Here is a 17,419-nt window from a genome sequence, read left to right as displayed (position 1 = left end):
TGTGTCTACATTGTCCTTTTCCTACCTACAGTTTGCTGTCCAGGGTTACACTTGCAAAGGTGGACGAGGCTCGACTCGTGACGTAACGTAGTACTTTGTACAGGTTGAACTGGCACATGACAGACCTGGCGATATTTGTTGCCTTAGTCAGGTGGACGCCCCAAGCTCGCCAAACCTCATGCGTAGTTGGAAGCTGGGAGTAGTGTTGGCGGCTGGCGGCTACGATACCGGTAGTCTAGACGCGGCTCATGGACTACAATTACACAAGTTGGTTTGTTGAGTATTGCCAAGGGTCAATGATCAGTGATTATTGACCGTTGGTATTGTGCAGCAGGACATTAAGATCCAAAAATGCGGTCAGCAGATCGCTGGCAATGCATTTGTTCGAAAATCCACCAATCACGTGCGAGGCGGTCGGCAGGAAATTGGGCCAATCGCCATCGAGCTTGCTTGGACGGAAACAACAAATCCACGACGATGGCAACGCCCGAGGCCGAGACCGCGACGCAGACAGGGACCGCGGTCGGCGACCAGGAGACGCCGAGCCAGTGGAAGAAGGTGACGACGCAGGATGCGTACGAGGCTCCGCGCGCCGAGAGCCCGAAGAAGCTCGTGCTCTGCAGCTTTGACGAGGACGAGACGCAAATCTGCTTTCGCTGCATGTCCCAAGAAGACTACCTCTCGCAGACCGTCGATGCCAAGCGCAAGAGTACGTGGCGTGCATGCGATGGATCTAACACGCGCGGGTAGCGCTCATGACGCTCGAAGAGCGCAAGCTCATCATTACGAGCCATCGCCCAGACGACGCTGATGGCGACGACGACGAGAGCGGCAACGAGTCCGAGGACATGTGGGTCGGTGGCACAAGCTTGCTCGCGCACTGGGAGACCGATGTATACAAGTCCAACGAGCGGCAAAGCCAAGTCATCAGCGAGCTGCCCACATGGACGCCGTCGGCAGCGTTCACGCCCACTAACCCCGTCGCGAGCGACACTGAGACCATGGCCAGCGAGGACGACGACGATGCAGCGACCGAGACCAACAGTGCGATGGCGTCAGATTCAGAAAAGACAGCGTCGCCGCCGACAGAGCCCCTCGAGCTACCAAATGACGATCTCCCGAGTGCAGACGAGCCGATACAAACCGAGCCCGTCGACCTGCCAGGCGTCACAGCCCCGACCGCCGACGAGCCTATGCACACTGAGTCCACGCCCACGACGCCAATCATCTCAGAGATCCATGCTGAGCCGCTTCCGGCACGAGAGAAGAGCCAGGACGAAGCGACCGAAGGCCTCTCGTTCCACGAAAAGCTCCTCGCCGCGTCGCACAAGGCCAAGAATCCGCCGGTTCCCAAAGCTAAAAAAGGCCAGAAGCGGCCTGCCGCCTCGGACGAGGTGTCGTCCTCATCGCCCAAGCGGCCACGCGCCTCCAAAGCCAAGGTCCCTCCAGTGGCCGACACTCCACAAGCGCCCGTGGCAGATGCCAAGCCCAAGCGAAAAGCTGCCCGGCGAACCGCGTCCTACACTGAGAGCGAAGTCTTTGAGGCGTCGCAATCGATGGAGCGGCCGCGAGCAACGCGACGCCTCTCCGAGACCGAGTCGTTTCCCGAGTCATTGGCGTCGACAGAGCTCTCCGCGGCGAGTAGCACCCCCGATGCGATTCGCATTGTGCTCACGGGCATTGAGCCGACCGATGCCATCATGCGCAAGGTACATTCACTCGTCCATGGAGGATGATACTTCATGCAAAGTTGCGTGGAGGTAGATCCGAGCAATCAAAGGCGCTGTGTTTGAAGACGACGTGACTAAAGGCACCCACTTGGTGTCGAACGAGCTCAAGCGCACCGTCAAATTGCTTTGTGGCATCTCGTGCTGTCTCCACATCCTCGACGAAGCATGGTTGCGCGCGTCGGCCAAGATGCGGCGGCCCGCAAACGAGATCGAGTTTAGTCTCCGGGACGCAGAGAAGGAAGCCAAGTGGGGATTCGAACTCGAGCACACCATGTACGACTGCAGCTTGGCGTCACGCCAGTCTTTCTTGGCAGCCCACACGTTCTACATCACACCCCATGGTGACGTCAAACCGCCGAGCACCGAGCTTGAGAAGATTGTCCGGCTTGCGGGCGGCCGAGTACGTCCTATTGCATGCATGCGTATCGTACTGGCGACTTGGCTCATGGGCGGCGTAGGTACTGGCCAAGCCCGAGCGCGGCTGCATCGTCATTACGGCACCAAAAGCGATTGCGACCAAGGCGATGCAAAAGAAGATCCAGCTCGCAGCGCACGTGTGCTCGACGGAGCTCATCTTGCACGGCGTCTTGACGCAGCGCCTCGACGTGGCGGCGCACGCGTTGCCGTAGTATAAAAAAACGTTAGGAAGACAGATCAACAAGCGTCGTTGATGGTAATGGGGCTAGTCGCGGTCGTGGCGAGACCGGCGCGGCTTGGTGCTCTCGACGCGCTGGCCGTGGACGAGGTACTGCATCGCGTGGAAGCACTTGTGGACGCGTCTAAAGACGATAGCAGGATGAGATCGGCAAGACACGAGAGGGAAGCTACGAACAAGAGTTCCGTGTAGTCGGCGACTGGCTTCTTGACCGGTGACGGCGGCTTCGTCGACGCAACCCTCACGTCGACAGCGGGCGGCATCAATTTGATTGGTGAGCTCTCGGTGGGAGGAAGCGCGTCAGCAACGGCAACAACGCTCGGAGAAAGGGCGTCGGCAACAGCAACAACGCTCGGAGGAAGGGCGTCTGTACTGATGCGGCGCCGCTTGTTCTGGCGCGGGTCCGTCGGCCGGTTATCGCTGGCTGCCATTGGCTTGTCGACATGGCGCTGGGGTGTTTCGAGCACGGAAGGTACCACGGGCGCTTCGAGTGCTGACTGCGCGAGGGGCGTCGTACGCGGTGCCGACGTGGGAATCTGCGGCACGGCTTCGGGCACATGAAGCGCTGGCTGTGTGGTATTCTCTGGCGTGACGGCTTCTGACGTGGCCTCCGCCAGAGAGGGAGGAAGCGGCTCAGGATGACAAGGAAGCAGCTCGAGAGGGCAAGAAAGCCGCTCGGGAGGGCTCGAGGTTTGCGGCAGCGAGCGCGGCTTGGTCTCTTTCCTGGCCGGTGAGTCTTTTTGTCGCGGCTCGTCGGGCGCCTTCATTGAGAGTGCGTGCAGCTGCTGGAGCCCGAGCATGGCGTCGAGCACGTTGGGCGTCAGATCTTGGATTGGCATTGGCTTGGGCTTGGGCGCTGGTGTTGGCGTCGCAATCGCTGGGGTCGTGTCCACGACGGGAAGAGGCTCTGGTTCGGGTAGCCCCAGTTGGCTCACTGGGACGATGGGCTCGATGGCTGCCGGCGGCGCTTTCGTTTCAGGGGTCGGCGGCGAATTGAAGCGCGGGGCGATCATGCATTTGAGGAGATGGCCTTCCGGGATCAAGATGAACCAGTAGTCGGGCGAAATCGTTGCGACGCCAGCCTACATGGCGGCATCAGCTTGGCTCTGATGAACAAGTCTCGTCGTACGCGGCTCCGCGAGGAGAAATGCGTCGAGAATTGGTTAAAATGGGCAAACGAGCCCGAGTTGGCGAACGAGACGTAGAACTCTGGGACCTACACGTGGTATTACTTCAGGTACGCTGGCGCCGACGCCAAGTACCTTGCTGCACGAGCTGTCGATGATGGCACGCAGCTCTTGCAGGCTCACGCGCTTCGTCACGAAGACGTCTTGGCTCCTACACGCCAGCCGAGTGAGCCGCGTCGGCGGGACCTGCAGCAGAGACGTACAGCAAGTCATAGACGGTCTCGATGTTCGCCTTGGCCTCGGCCGAGAGCGCGTCTTCCAGCACCTCGCACGTGAAGTGCCACTTGCCCTTCCGGACGTTGAACGTGGTCATGGTCGTGTGCAAAAGTCCTAAATTCAAATCGTTCGTTTAGGATGCTGCCCCATTTCGCGTTTGACGCCTCTTGCAATGCTTAAACGCGTTTAATGCATTTTACCCTGTAGGTTTTTCAAACCGATCGGTTTTACTCACCGGCATGTCGATCTACGACGGCAAAATTGATGCGAGCTGTTCAATGCTGTAGGATGTGAGCTCGTAGTTTTGTCTATTGATCGACTAGAGCTACGACTGAGTTTATGGTTAGTACGACTTCATTTGCAGCCATTTTGCTGGTAATTAAATATCCTGCTGCAGGATACCAGTACCGGTAGAGAACTCCACGATTCAAGCTGCAGGTGCAGCGAAGACCTCTATGTGGAGACAACCCGCCTTGGACATTAACTAGGTTCGATACGTCGTTGCATGAGGGGCTTTCCAGCGTGTACGCGCCAACTTGAAGCAACGGCAACTTGGCGCGGATTTGGTGGCGAGGTATCCGGACATCTTCCGAACGTATCCGGACTCTCGCAGTGGATTCCACGACCGAATTGTATTGCGGATGGAAACCGCGATGGACGTACTCGACCGCTTCGTCGCGGCCGAGGAGAGCGTCGTGGACAAGCTCTTCCGCAGTCGCGGGCAGACGCTGCGCCTCGAGCTGCAGTCCCAGCGCATGCTCTCGCCTGAGTCGCAGAACCAGTCGTCCGGCCTCGCCACGTTTCCTTGCCTCCTCCTCTTCCCACAGCTCGACGCTGCGCATCGGGCGCTCTTGGCAGGCCTGCGCCTCGTCAAGACGCAGTCGCCGACGCTCAGCGACCGTGCAAGGAGCTCGGCCGAGCTCCTCTTTGAGCGCGCGCTCGAGTTCAAGACGCTCCATGCAACATACGCGTGGTACCATCAGCTCATGCCGCCACCGAGCGATCCAAAGCTCGATGCGCTCTTCCGCCTTCCACTTGACTGTCTAGAGGCGTACGCGGTGTGTATGGACGCGCTCGCGCCGTTTGCCGAGCGTCCAGACGACTGGTATCTCATGTGCGACCGGCTCCACGATGCGTTCTCGGACATTACGACCCAGCGGACGCGCGCGATGGACATGCTGGCGCTGGAAGAAGGCCTCGGGAGCGGCATCGATCTCGTGGCGAGGACGCTCATTGCGCAGAACGTGGTCTCGATCCAAATGACGGGCGATGCGTCGCTGCAGACAGGCACCTTATACCTCTTCGAAGATCTCTGCCTCATTGTCGACACGAACGGGCACGACCTCTTCCAGCTGCAAGCCGCCGAAGTCTGCAAGGCGCTTCGTATTCCCAACACACCCGACTGCTTTCTGCTCACGCAAGATGCGCACTGTACGATTCTGGCGGCGCCGGCCGTCGTGCACTCGCTCCTCACTTGCATCAACGAGCGCTTCCTCGCGCCCGACACGTTTGCGTTCGACTTGCACTCACTTCTGCATACGATGGACAGCGGGCTTCCGACCGACTGGCTCGTGCCCAACTCGGAGGCCGCGCAGCAAGCGCTCGTGCGGAGCGACCTTGTCTGGCTCTACGAGAAGGACCGACCCCGACCGATGCTCTGCCAGTTCTTCCTCCTCCACGACATGATTCTATACGGCGAGGTCGTCGGCATGGCCCACTGCAAGTACCTTGGGTACTTTCTTGGCGAGTACGTCTCGCTGCGCCAGCACGATGTCGAGAACGTCGGTCGTTTGGAGCTTCTTGTGGCGCACGCCGAGACGCAGCACGAGCTTCTGTTGGTGCTCGAGCCGCTGGACCCGACGGCAACGGCTCTGTGGCAACAGCACATTGCATCGTTTGTGCGAGTACCCGAGGCGACCGCGCCTTTGGACGAGTCGTCCGTGACCATGATGCATGACGAGTCGTCGGTGACGACCATGGCGTCAACCGCCGACGCCATCACGTCACCGCCGCCGTTTGCGTCGCCAAAAACCACGTGGCGCAAGAAGAAACCAAAGGCGCTGACGCCGTCGTCGACAGAGACACATTTGCCAACGCCAACGGCCGAGCCAACGGCCGAACCAACGTCAAGAACCGAGACTCCCGCGCTCGACTCGAACGAGACCAACACGGCGTCACAAGAGACGTCGGGGGTCCGATCCGGCGTCGCTGACGAACCACCAAGCGCAGCGACGACCATCTTGACGTCGATCGTCCCCATCGCAGCGCGTGGTACTTTGCGAGACCCGATTGATGATGACACGGTGGCCAGTACGCCGGATACACCGGACGCGCGGCAGCCCCGGGGACTCGCCATGTCCGAGGCGTCAGTCAACGACCAAGCTCGTGACGAAACCAAGACCAAGCGCCGCCCGCCGGCCAAGAAGAAGCTCTTGAATGAGACGGCGCCGCTTATCGTCGAGTTTGACGACGACGTGCCACTCGCACGCGACATTGCCTCGAAACCCACCAAAGCCAAGCCGCCCGCCAAGAAGAAGGCGCCGGCCAAGAGCAAGAAAAGGGCGGGGCCCGTGACGCCGCGGACCGCGCCCATCGCGAACGGTGACGTGACGACGCCAGCCCCCGTGTTTACGACGGCGGTGCCCACGAGCAGTGGCAAGAAGCGCAAGGCCAAGGCCACGCTCGTCAGTCCTGTCCTTGGCGCGCCGGCCATTGACGAGTCGGACGATGATGCGCCGCTGCGGTCCAAGATGGCCAAGACAGTCCCCGACTTTCCACCGTCGACACAAGACATGGAAGGCAGTGCGATTCAAATTCTGTGTCGCATTGCTGACGCGCCGCCATCATCGTCGTCGGCTCCGTCGCCGACGGTGCTGCGCATTGTGCTCACGGGCTTTGTTTCGACGGACGCGCTGCTCTTCGAGGTCTACGGTCGCAGCATCGATGGACGCTCACGCTCTAGTAGATTGCAGCGATCGCGTCGGCGCAGTACGAAGACGATGTGATGACCGCGACCCACATCATTGCGCCGCGAGGCAAGTTCAAGCGCACAGTCAAAATCCTCTGCGGCATCTCGCGCTGCTTGCACATTTTGGACGAAGAGTGGCTGCACGCGTCGGCGGCGCTCGGCTATGCAGCGCCCGAGGCGCAATACTGCCTCAAGGACGACGAGAAGGAGGCGCTGTGGGGCTTTACATTGCGACGCACCATGTACGAGTTTAGCTTGGCCCAGCGCCAACGCCTCTTACGTGGCCACTCGTTCTACGTGGCAACGCACAAGAGTATCTTGCCGCCGCCAGGCGAACTCACCAAGATCATCACATGCGCGGGCGGCGAGGTCCGAGCGTGGTTGCCATTCTCTATTTGACAGTCGTGCCTAGATGACGTCCGGCCTGCCCAAGCCCGATACGATCGTGATCGCGTCCAAGGAAGCTGTCGCGACGAGCGCCGTCCAGAAACAACTGCAGCACATGAGCCGCGACAAGTGCTTTAGCGTCGAGTTGCTCCTCATTGGCATTCTCCAGCAGACGCTGCAGTGGGACGCCTTCCGGATCCACTGTCCGCTGCCACGAAAAGGGCGATGATAACGTAGTTAGTACAAGTTGTTATGGTCGAGTCGGTCACAGCCGCGCAACGAGCGGGGGCGTCGTGGGCTCGCGGGGAAAGATGTAGCGCTGCTCCTACACGCCGAACGAGTTCAGAGAGACGGAAGAGGACGGAGATGCGTACGAGCGCCAGTCCGTGCTCGTCGGCGAAGCTCAGGCGCTTGACCGGTCGCGTCGTCGGTGGCATGGCGCTTGTTGGCTGGCCTTTCCGTTGACCATTCCGCCGGATACGAGAACGGGACCCAATCAGAAGGCAGATTCCCTTACGACAAGTCGACGTCATCTTAATGGTGGTCGACATTCCCGGGCGGTGGCAGGATGACAAGCAGAGGCCGAGAGCTAAGATAGCACTGCTAGCGGAATGACATCAAGAGCCACTCCTCAAGGCGTCGCTTCCTTGGCATTATGACGAGGTCGTCAGAAGTAACAATAATCACACGCCATCTGCTGCCATGGCACCAGACCCCGAGCAAGATGCCTTTGGAATTAGCTCTGTATGCCTTGAAATGCGTGCAACAAGCACTGCTGTCCCAGTAGAGCTGAGGAGGCGGAAAAGGGGTCGACGAACTAGTTTTTTCCAGGAAGGGCAGTCTCCACCCTCTCTGCTTTTGCCTGCAACACGCGATGAAAATCATGGACGTCGCGGGCATAAAGGACGTGGGCGCTCGCGAGCATCTCTTTCGATATCTTCGCTTCAATCGCTAGGCAGAGCTGTGCTTTGTGTCGCCCGAGCCCAGAGTTCACTGCACGAAACCTGTGGCCAGTGCGTGTAGGTGCAACACCCACAGCATTCATTGACAAGCACCACCCGGTCGCCTTTTTCTTTCTTGCGAGACGACCGCAGCGTGTTGCGGGCCGTTCAAAGCTGTCCGCAATGCTACCGCGAGTGAAACACTCGATGCGCAAGGCGGATTTTCCATCGAGGTCCGACCTCGACAGCCTCCTCAGTGGAGTTGACCTTGCACAAAGAGCCACGCAAAGTGCCGGCTAAATCTCACTTCCGCTTGGACTCTACAGCGCGTCAGCTGGCACATGGCGCTTCCACGTCTTTTTCACACGGTTTATTTCATTTCATACAAACAGCAAGGTAACTGCCAAAAATACAATGCCCACCGCGCGCGATCTTGGTGGTTCGGCAGAGTGGAAAGCCCTATACCGCGGTCGGCCCGAACAGCAGTCGACGTATATTTGGTCTCGCATGGCCTTTCTCTTCCGCCTCCTCGGCGATCTCATCGCGACGCGGGATGAGCCCAAGGCGCCATCGCTCGCCAAGCACCAAGCCAAGAAGAAGTCGCACCAGTATCAACAGCCCGTGTCACGGCCTCATATCGAGTCGGCCTCGTACGCGACCGACTACTTTGACGCGATCGTCGAGCTCAGCAACCATGACGCGGCGTTCGACCGCAGCTCGTCGATCAGCGACGTCATGGACTACAACGACCCGTTGACACCGAGCCCGATGCCAAGTGCGCTCTTCAGCAAGCAGTACTACATCCCGAGCGACGACGACGACAACAACAACACTGCGACGGACGATGACATTGTCGTGAGCAACCACAAATGGAACTCGCTCTCGAAACCCGATGCGTTCTTGGACCAGATCCTCATTGCAAGCACGCAGGCCGTCAACTACAGCGTGAGCTCACAGACCAAGAGCGAGATCGCGCGCGAGATCCTCCAGCAGATCGTCGCGCCATCGAGTGGAGACGACGCGCCGCGGTCGCTTCCGCGGCTCCACTCGGTGAGCCCGCAAGTGAGCGTCGAGGCATCCGCCGAGGGGCTCAAGAAGACGAATGTGAAGTCCCGCCGACGCAGCTCCAAGTGGCTCTTCGAGTACCAAGAGACGTCGCAGATGGACCTTAACAGCTTTCAGCACCAGCTTGACGAAAGGCTCTCGAGCTCCATGGAGCAAGACGAAGCACCGCTGCTGTTCGAGCCGCCGCCTCGGTCGTCGCAAAAGTCGATCTCGACACGCAACCACGCGCTCACGATTGCAAAGGAGATGAGCTCGCGCAACCACTCGTCCAAGCTCCAGCGACCGACGTCGGATGACAAGCCGACGTTGATGCCGGTGTCAACCCAGCGCCTTCTTTTCCAGCGCCAGACAAGCCCGCCCGTGGAACCGACGGCGTTGCCGATGCGCTACACGCGCTCGGTGCCTCAGCAGACGGACGCCGCGCCGCCCGTGTCCCGCCTGCGCTCCAAGCGCGACGTCGTGAAGCCACCGACCGTGTCGATGGGTGCGTTGCAGTCCGCGGCCGTAGAGACTAAGTACGGGCGCCAACCGAGCCACGTACCGTCGCAGCGCGACACGGCGCCCCATCTCCGACGGCAGCTCGGCGAGATGACCCCACGTCGGCAGTCGCCCCAGGAGACGGCTTCAAGACCAACTACACCGCTTCGCCAGTACTCGACGGCCGAAGCAATGCCTATGACACCTCGCCGTCAGCTTTCTCGCGAGCTGTCCCGCGAGCCGACGACACCCCGACGCCAAGCCTCCCTAGAGGCCCGGACACCGACAACACCGCGTCGGCTGCAGTACACCGAACGTACAATGGCGACAACGCCTCGTCACCAGTCGCACTACGACTTGCCAGTGCGTCGACCAAGCTTTGGAGAGCCAACACCGAGCCGCCGTCCGAGTTTCGGGGAGCCAACACCGACACGCCAGCCCAGCTATAAGGAGCCGTCACGGCGTCCGAGCTTTGGCGAGTCCGATCGGCGCCCAAGCTTTGGGGAGCCGACACCCAGCCAGCGTCGGCCACAGCCCGTCTCGCAAGTATCGCGCTTGAGCTACGACGGCTACGAGCACGTTCCGTCTCAGCCCCCAAGTCAAGTGCGCCGAACCAGTCTCGGGCACAGCTTCATCGAGGTGGACGGAGCGCCCCGGCCTGTCGCGCGACGCATGGACTCGTCCGAGCGGGAAGCTCGGTACGGCCGCAACGAGTACCTGAGTTTGCGCCCACAGATCGCGTCCAAGCTGCCGCTGGAGCCGCAGTACGGCCGCCGCCCCAAGTCGCACAGCAGCGACGTGCGCATTCATCGGCCGACGTTCTTTGAAAGCAGTAGCGAAGACGAGCCGACCGACATGCTCTCGCAGTTCCAAGCCATTCGGAATCGCACCGACCCAGCAATTCAAGCCCGACTCGGCCTCAACGCGCGGCTCTCGGAGGCCGTGCAGCGCATTCCGACCGAGCGGCTGCCATCGACTCGACCCAAGACGCCCAAAAGTCGCAAGAAGGTACGGTTCATCGAGTAAGGTCAAGAAATAGCGTGTTGTAGCCTATAAAAAGCTAGATTTCTTATTGCATAGCCTCTGGTATCCTGTTGAGATGTGAAATTGAAATCACATGTTGCGCTGCGAGGTTGCCATTCGTCTCTCGGCGCGCCGCCACTCCGTCAAGCTTTGCCTGAAACTGAGGTCGCTCGCGGTTCGATCCTGCTCTACCTGGTGGCAGACCAGTGCTGATATGCTTGAAGTGAACCACTATGATACCCTCCCAACCTCTGCGTGCCATGCAGCGACCTGCCACACCACGAGATTCGCATGGAAGGCTGACGTCGAATCTTGGGTTCACCCCGCATGACGCATGATTGGCCAGCTACTTAAGCTGGAAATGCCACACAGCCCATAGGGAATGATTCGGCAGCCGACACCAGCATCGACGCCTTGGGCCCGATGAAGCGGCGGACAACCTCGAGCAACAAGCGCACTCCGACGTCGCCATGGCGCGCCCACGCTTGCTGCTTGTTGAAGTTCTGTTATCCGGATACGGATGCCGGATGCAACGATCTGTGGTCCGCTGGGCAGCCACTTTGAAAATCTTCCCGTCGTCTCCCGAAGAATCATGCAGCACCTCCGCTCGACCGTGCTCCGCGCCGCCCGCCACCAGCTTCGCCGCCCCATCGCCGCCCGCGCCCTCCCGGCCCGTGCGACGTCCTTCGTCCCGAGCATGATGAACGTGCGTGGCTTTGCCAACTTTGCCGCGGACGATGAGGAAGAGTTTGACTACAACGGCTTTGACTTTGGCGACGACGAAGACGAGGACGATAAGGTCAAGTACCCCGCCCAGAAGGCCTTCGTGGGCCAGGTCGCGCCCTCGTTCACGGCGCCGGCGGTCATCCGCGGCGACATTGACGAGCTCTCGCTCGAGAGCTACCGCGGCAAGTACGTCGTGCTCTTCTTCTACCCCAAGGACTTTACGTACGTGTGCCCGACCGAAATCATTGCGTTCAACGACCGCGCCGCCGAATTTGAGGCGCTCGACACGCAGCTCATCTGCGCGTCGATCGACTCGCCCGAAGTGCACTTGGCGTGGACGCGCCTCCCGCGCAACGTCGGCGGCCTCGGCAAGATGAAGATCCCGATGGTGTCGGACTTGACCAAGTCGATCGCTGCCAAGTACGGCTGCCTCAAGGAAGACGACGGCATTGCGTTCCGCGGCCTGTACGTCATTGACCGTGAAGGTGTCGTCCAGAACATCACGATCAACAACCTCCCGGTCGGTCGCTCGGTCGACGAAGTCCTCCGCCTTGTCAAGGCCTTCCAGTTCAACGAAGAACACGGCGAGGTGTGCCCGGCCAACTGGCAGCCCGGCCAGGCCACGATCCAGGCCAACCCCAACGACGCGCAAAAGTTCTTCAAGAACGTCAAGTAAATCTGCATCCCTACCTCTCAATCCCACATTTTCTTGTGTGATTTTCGGACATTCTTTGGCCACTCGAGCACCACTCTTGGCCTCCAAGTCAGCGACTTCAATTCCCGGGACACGCCTCCTTTATGACATATACTGCTAGTCAAAGAGCACATCGTGCACTTGCAATGCGAGCTGCGCATACGGTGGGGTCGGCGCGTCGTACCGCTGCACCTATCGCATCGCGTCCCAACACTGGTTGTTGTCGGTGCAGTACTACTACCTCGTACACCACGCGCAGGTCGGCCACGTCGAGCTCGCAGTCGTCCGACGCCGAGAGCGAGAGGCGAAGGATGTCGCCGGTCGCCCACCCGCGCGTCGCGATCGAGCACACAAAGCTATGGGGCTTGCGAAAGACGCCATTGAAGTCACTAATGCCACCCTAACCCCGCGTGGTCATCTTTTACAAAGCGAGCAAACTACCTCTGCGATCGTAACGATCGATGGGGACCAGCTCTTGGCCCGGCGCAGGTGCAGCTTGAAGCAGTCGGGCGAGAAGACGTCGAGCACCGAGATCTACGTACAACAATATGCGCTGGCAATTGAGCCTCGAGCGCACACCTTGGAGGCGGTGAGGTGCAGCGCCCACACGAGTCGAAAGGCGCCGTCTTCCGACATGTAAATGTTGGCGAGACGTGCTTCCTTGAGATGGTAGAAGTCGGCCTGGTGGCAGTATGCGATCGGGTGCCATGGCACACGCTGCGGCGCGAGGGCCTTGTAGTACAGGTGGCGAGCGTCCACCTGTACTTGGCTGCTTCAAGTTGACGTCTTCTTTTGGTTGTACGTACATGATGGTGCGCTTCGTGCATTCCATCGAGACAGAGCTCCACACGCAGAGACGGATCCCGCGCAACAAGAAGGTACTGGATGCAAACGCGGTCGCCGGCCAGCACAACGGCGCTGACCGCGTGCTCGAGGTCTAAGAATGGTCATGGTGACCGCTCCTTTTGCTGTCGATGCTCACGGGTGGACCACGGTGCGCGGCCATCGACGAGCACTTCGGGCTCGACGTCGCGCGCGTCACACGAGCTACACCGCGTGCGTCGACATGAGGTCCATGACGCGACATCGGTCACCGCTGATGGAGGACTTGCCACGCGATGTGGTCCATCAACGTGGCCGCATGCGTCGTCTTGGCGATGAGAGACGCTCTGCAGCGCCACGTTAAACTCAGACGCGCGTCTCGGTGAACGTCAAATTGCGCCACAATCGTCCACGTATTAACCTACAAGACGACCATAGGAGCGTGTCGTGGATGTTGTCGGTCGTACATCGAGGAGCTTGACGTCGGAAGACGTGGACGATGCGTGTACAATGTGGGTCGCATCACAGAGCATGGCGTGGCCGTTGGTGGCGAGAGCGGTCGCCAGTGCCCGCATCCGCTCGTCGACGCGGCCCTCGCACAGCCTACTGACCTCGTTATACGGTCGTTCGATTGGTGCACGAGTATGACCGAGCCATGGCGCCGAGGTCAGTGAGCTGCGGTGACGCTGCCAGCGCATGCGTGAGCGCCGCCAATCCCGACGCCTGGCAGTGGTTCTGCGCAAGACTTAGCCGCGTCAAGCACTAAATGCACTCAGATCTGATATGCTGCTGGTCATCGTACGGGCAGTCGTGGGAGGTACTCGGCCAAAGCGACGATACCCTCGTTCGAGATTTCGTTCTTGTCCAAGCCGAGCGCCGTCAGTGTTGTGTTGGACTAGATACACGGCATGCGACGCGGTCGATTGCGGCTACGTCGTACCTGCAGGGCGTCGACCAGTGCAAGGGCGCCGGCGCTGCCAATGTGATTGCACTTGAGCTGCAGCTTCAGCAGCGGGAACGCTGCCTGCGTGTCGATAGCATGGGCGAGGATCTAGCATCCATCTTATGGACGGCTTTGAGAACGAGAGGTGCATACGCGGGCGCCGGCGATACCAACAAAGCAGTAGGAAAGGTCGAGGGCTGTGAGCTGCGTCTGCTGGCACAAGACACCCATGAGCTCCGAGACCGTCCTACAATGATTGTAAGGTATGAAAGGTGACGGGCGATCAAGACCAACACGGTCGAGAGTTCGGCGTTTGCGAGCGACAAGGCGGTGAGCGACAGTTGCTTGAGCATTGGCTTGGGGCCAAACTGTGCGTCGCGTAAATGCTTGGAGTGGAAGCCGAGGCCACGCACAAAGTTCTTTGCCAAGCGGGGCTTGCGTCGCTGGGCCACCGTAGCTGGTGAAGTCGCCGGGTTCTCAAAGTCGCCCAAGCTGATGGCGAGCGACTCGAGGACTTCGTTCATGTAGAGGGCTACAACGAGCAACTGTTGAGAGAAGACGATAGGCATCCTCCGTGGCGACCGTCGCGCAACAAAGGGATCGACGTGGCCGAGTACGTGAAGGGGTTGCCGAGCACGTTGAGCCACACGAGGGACACGTTGGTGCTAAGGCGTTCGCACACGAGTTGAAACGCGTGGTCGCCAAGGAGGTTGCAAGCTAGGTTGAGCCCGAGCAGCCGCGGTCGCTTCGAGTTTAGCAGTGCACCTACGTAGCTTTTTTGTACATTGGTAAAGCAGAAGCGAGTGAGGTACGCAGCTCGTTGCACGCGCCGTCGTCCAGCTGGTTGTGGCTCGCATCCAGGGTGCGCATCGCGACAAACCCCGAGAGATTATGGCAGAAGAGAGCGAGGTCGTGGTTCCGGAGACGCTGGCGCGCGATGCACACGTGCACGAGGTCCCTACGCCCCGTCCTATGAGCCAGCCACCTGCAGTACAACGCGTCCGACCGAACGCAGCTCAAGTCATTCGCGGTCTGGAATTGATTCCAATGGTTCTACCGGCACGTTAGGACGCAAGAGTTATATGCGAGGTACGAGAATCGGGGTCGCCGGCGTCGGCAAAAGCTTCTTGGGCTGCGGTGCGTACGGCACCTCGACGTCCTCCGAGGTATCGTCAGCGTCGCTTGCGCTCTCGAGACTGTCGGTCATCGGCGACTCGCAGGCGGCGAGGGCGTCGCGCAACGCCTCCTTCTCGACCAGCTCTAAACGATGGCGTGCGTCTGCGTATCTTTGCAGAGCGAACGCACCTGTGAGCTCGTGCACGAGGGCCTCTCGCTCCTGAAGCCCCTCGGACGTCGCCACAGACGAGCTCGGCGAGCGTGGCGTCTCCTGCCGCCGGCGCCGTTCCATGCCCTCTCAAGATCCCAGCGACTTTGCACTTTCTACCTAATTCGATGCGGTTGGCCCTCGACTAACTACAAGTACGACTAAACTCGAAGACACGTTGTACTAACCTTACTCGTCCTACTATTCAGTATTGCGTCGTCAGTGGATCGGGATAAAGCCGTCGCGGTAGACCGACTGGCACGGGTACCGCACAACTTGCTTGTACTATAGTACACGCATGAGATCCGTACAAGGCAAGAACATACCGCCAGCGTCGCGTACACGAGCAAGCCAAATCCCAAAAGCTCCAGCCTACAAGGTGTCAACTCGAATCATTGCCAGCTGTGGTGCAGACCAGCTCCACGATGTCCACGACTCGCCCATGCTCGGTTCGTTCGCCACGTAGTAGAGACCCAGACCCAGAAGCCACACGCCAAGTGTGCGTCCATTCTACAGGCCTCTCTCGAGAAGCTGCATATCGGCGCTGCCACGTACCTCGATCATGCTCCGGACGATCGAGCTCATGTGCTTGGTGACCCAGTTGGCCGCCACCTACCGATACTCGTTCTCTCCTCCCAAATCGCATGGGAAGATCCTACGTTGTAGGTTGCGACGCAGAGAACGTACAGGACGACGAGGACGACCAGCGACGGCGAGTGGCGTAGCTTGATCCACGTATCGCCAAAGTCTTCGTGCCAGATCGTGGAAAGCGCTGACGAGCCGGGGGCCGTGTAGCTCAGACACGGAACGAGCGGCACGAAGAGGACGAGGCCCCAAATGCCTTCCATGCCGGCTTGCAGCACTGGGCTCACATGCAATGTCGTCATAAAGTACTCTTCGATCGCAATGTTGACCGAGTAGAGGAAGCGCGAGAGGAGGATGAAGAAGAGACCGATGGCCATGTTGGCGCCATCGTCGGCGGCCGAGTGCATCGACGGGCTCTGCGCGTAGCTCGCGGCCGAGACGCAAACGAGCGCGAAGGCCACGAGCGCAATGCTCACGTAATGGTATGTGAAGAGGCGAACGTGGAGGAACTTGACCGAGAGGAATGCGCTAAAGATGAGCATCGAGCCGCCGCTCATTTGGTAGATCGACGCCGGGATCCAGAGCAACCCAATGAACGAAAAGACGCTCTGCACGAGGTCCAGCGCGGCCGGAATGATCGTCGCCACCAGCGTTGTGCACGTGGGCGTCTCGGGGGCGCGCAGGGCGTCGTACATTGTCATGCTCGCGGCGTGCACCGGCGTCTCGAGGAACGACCGGTGCAGCAGCTTCTTGCGCGCAAAGAGGTAGACAAGACAGAGAGTCATGCCAAGCTTGACTTGCAGCACGCCAAACCACGGCTTGTTGAAGGCGCAGAGCAGCGTCGACGTGGCATGGCCAGTCGTACTCGTCGTGGCGCACGACTCGGACCCGAGCGATACCACGGAGAACTGCATCTTCATGAGGATCGTGTTGAGCGCGCCCGTGAGAAGCGTCACGACGGCAATCGCCTGCGGTGTCGGGTGCATCGTACCAATGTGGATATGACAAGTAGCCACTGGATTCGAATTCGATGCCGGTTACGGCGACAAAAGGGCAAGGTGGCAACTTCAACTCGTCCGGATACGATGCGATGGACTCTCTCTTGGCAGGCAATGCCGTCAAAGGGTCTCTTCTTGCCTCGTGCGGTGTGCGCCGCCCGGCCGTGAACCTGTCTGCAGCCACCACGTGCAATCTGCCGCGCGACTTGGGTCAAGCTCGTCCTGCGCTTTTGCCATCGTAACGACAAGGATCGCACGCCAAGCTCGGCGCGCTAAGCTATGTGCAGCTTGTTGGCCAGCGCCGTTCGCATGTACTAGTAATAGTTACTACTAGTACACACGACACACACATGGTACACACGTGCCAGTGCGACGTTAGGCCAAGTTAGTGCTCTATGTGTCGTCCAGTGCCTCACCCGCGGCCATGAGCGTCGTAGGGCGACGACAGAAGAGCCAGACGAGCCCCCGCGCCGCCGCCTGCGCAGCCACGGCCCGGCGAGCGAATGAAGAAGAAGGAGATTGCTAGTCTCTACGTATGCGAAGTCTTTGTGTAATAATGAAGATAACGCGAAACACGGTCATACATTGGTGCTATACATTTCCTATCGAAAAAATCGCGATCCGGAGGTCTCTTGAAAGCAGTGACAAAGACTGACGGCAAGAGGCCTCACCCGTGCG

The 17,419-nt window shown here is 59.8% G+C and overlaps 7 protein-coding genes across 8 annotated transcripts; 4 read left to right on the top strand and 3 right to left on the bottom strand.

Moving 5' to 3' along the window:
- Positions 1–477: 477 nt before the first annotated feature.
- Positions 478–2,359, top strand: SDRG_04362 (hypothetical protein; the record flags this gene model as incomplete). The annotated part of the gene is made up of 4 exons (XM_008610036.1): positions 478–709; positions 751–1,709; positions 1,765–2,130; positions 2,189–2,359. 4 exons carry the CDS (start codon positions 478–480, stop codon positions 2,357–2,359), a joined length of 1,728 nt encoding a protein of 575 aa, XP_008608258.1.
- SDRG_04361 (hypothetical protein) lies at positions 2,344–3,900 on the bottom strand. Its single transcript, XM_008610035.1, has 5 exons — positions 3,776–3,900; positions 3,648–3,723; positions 3,515–3,601; positions 2,563–3,467; positions 2,344–2,509 (listed from the first exon to the last, which is right to left on the bottom strand). The coding sequence occupies exons 1-5, from the start codon at positions 3,883–3,885 to the stop codon at positions 2,413–2,415; spliced, it is 1,275 nt and encodes a 424-aa protein (XP_008608257.1). The 5' UTR covers positions 3,886–3,900; the 3' UTR covers positions 2,344–2,412.
- A 508-nt stretch (positions 3,901–4,408) lies between these two features.
- Positions 4,409–7,405, top strand: SDRG_04360 (hypothetical protein). Its single transcript, XM_008610034.1, has 3 exons — positions 4,409–6,712; positions 6,754–7,125; positions 7,169–7,405. Exons 1-3 carry the CDS (start codon positions 4,430–4,432, stop codon positions 7,370–7,372), a joined length of 2,859 nt encoding a protein of 952 aa, XP_008608256.1. The 5' UTR covers positions 4,409–4,429; the 3' UTR covers positions 7,373–7,405.
- Positions 7,406–8,500: 1,095 nt separating this feature from the next.
- Positions 8,501–10,705, top strand: SDRG_04359 (hypothetical protein). Its single transcript, XM_008610033.1, has one exon. The coding sequence runs from the start codon at positions 8,592–8,594 to the stop codon at positions 10,650–10,652; it is 2,061 nt and encodes a 686-aa protein (XP_008608255.1). The 5' UTR covers positions 8,501–8,591; the 3' UTR covers positions 10,653–10,705.
- Positions 10,706–11,210: 505 nt separating this feature from the next.
- SDRG_04358 (peroxiredoxin (alkyl hydroperoxide reductase subunit C)) lies at positions 11,211–12,102 on the top strand. Its single transcript, XM_008610032.1, has one exon. The coding sequence runs from the start codon at positions 11,242–11,244 to the stop codon at positions 12,049–12,051; it is 810 nt and encodes a 269-aa protein (XP_008608254.1). The 5' UTR covers positions 11,211–11,241; the 3' UTR covers positions 12,052–12,102.
- A 27-nt stretch (positions 12,103–12,129) lies between these two features.
- On the bottom strand, positions 12,130–15,302 carry SDRG_04357 (the record flags this gene model as incomplete). 2 transcript variants are annotated; one of them, XM_008610030.1, is made up of 18 exons in its annotated part: positions 15,140–15,242; positions 14,928–15,094; positions 14,841–14,887; positions 14,647–14,792; positions 14,417–14,599; positions 14,129–14,366; positions 13,988–14,081; positions 13,832–13,942; positions 13,694–13,786; positions 13,541–13,653; positions 13,359–13,494; positions 13,164–13,312; positions 13,052–13,116; positions 12,876–13,006; positions 12,649–12,828; positions 12,511–12,603; positions 12,311–12,469; positions 12,187–12,261 (listed from the first exon to the last, which is right to left on the bottom strand). In XM_008610030.1, exons 1-18 carry the CDS (start codon positions 15,240–15,242, stop codon positions 12,187–12,189), a joined length of 2,283 nt encoding a protein of 760 aa, XP_008608252.1. The 2 variants fall into 2 exon arrangements, with proteins under 2 accessions (XP_008608253.1, XP_008608252.1); XM_008610031.1 differs by having other exon boundaries at positions 12,130–12,261; positions 14,841–15,094; positions 15,140–15,302.
- A 21-nt stretch (positions 15,303–15,323) lies between these two features.
- On the bottom strand, positions 15,324–16,756 carry SDRG_04356 (hypothetical protein). The gene is made up of 5 exons (XM_008610029.1): positions 15,818–16,756; positions 15,714–15,770; positions 15,574–15,668; positions 15,485–15,530; positions 15,324–15,443 (listed from the first exon to the last, which is right to left on the bottom strand). Exons 1-5 carry the CDS (start codon positions 16,727–16,729, stop codon positions 15,378–15,380), a joined length of 1,176 nt encoding a protein of 391 aa, XP_008608251.1. The 5' UTR covers positions 16,730–16,756; the 3' UTR covers positions 15,324–15,377.
- Between the last annotated feature and the right edge of the window lie 663 nt (positions 16,757–17,419).

This window comes from Saprolegnia diclina, assembly GCF_000281045.1.
Source record: "Saprolegnia diclina VS20 unplaced genomic scaffold supercont1.10, whole genome shotgun sequence".
In the NCBI taxonomy this organism is placed as follows: domain Eukaryota; phylum Oomycota; class Saprolegniomycetes; order Saprolegniales; family Saprolegniaceae; genus Saprolegnia; species Saprolegnia diclina.
Note: the sequence above shows the minus strand (reverse complement) of the source record. Positions and strands in the feature narration are given on the sequence as shown.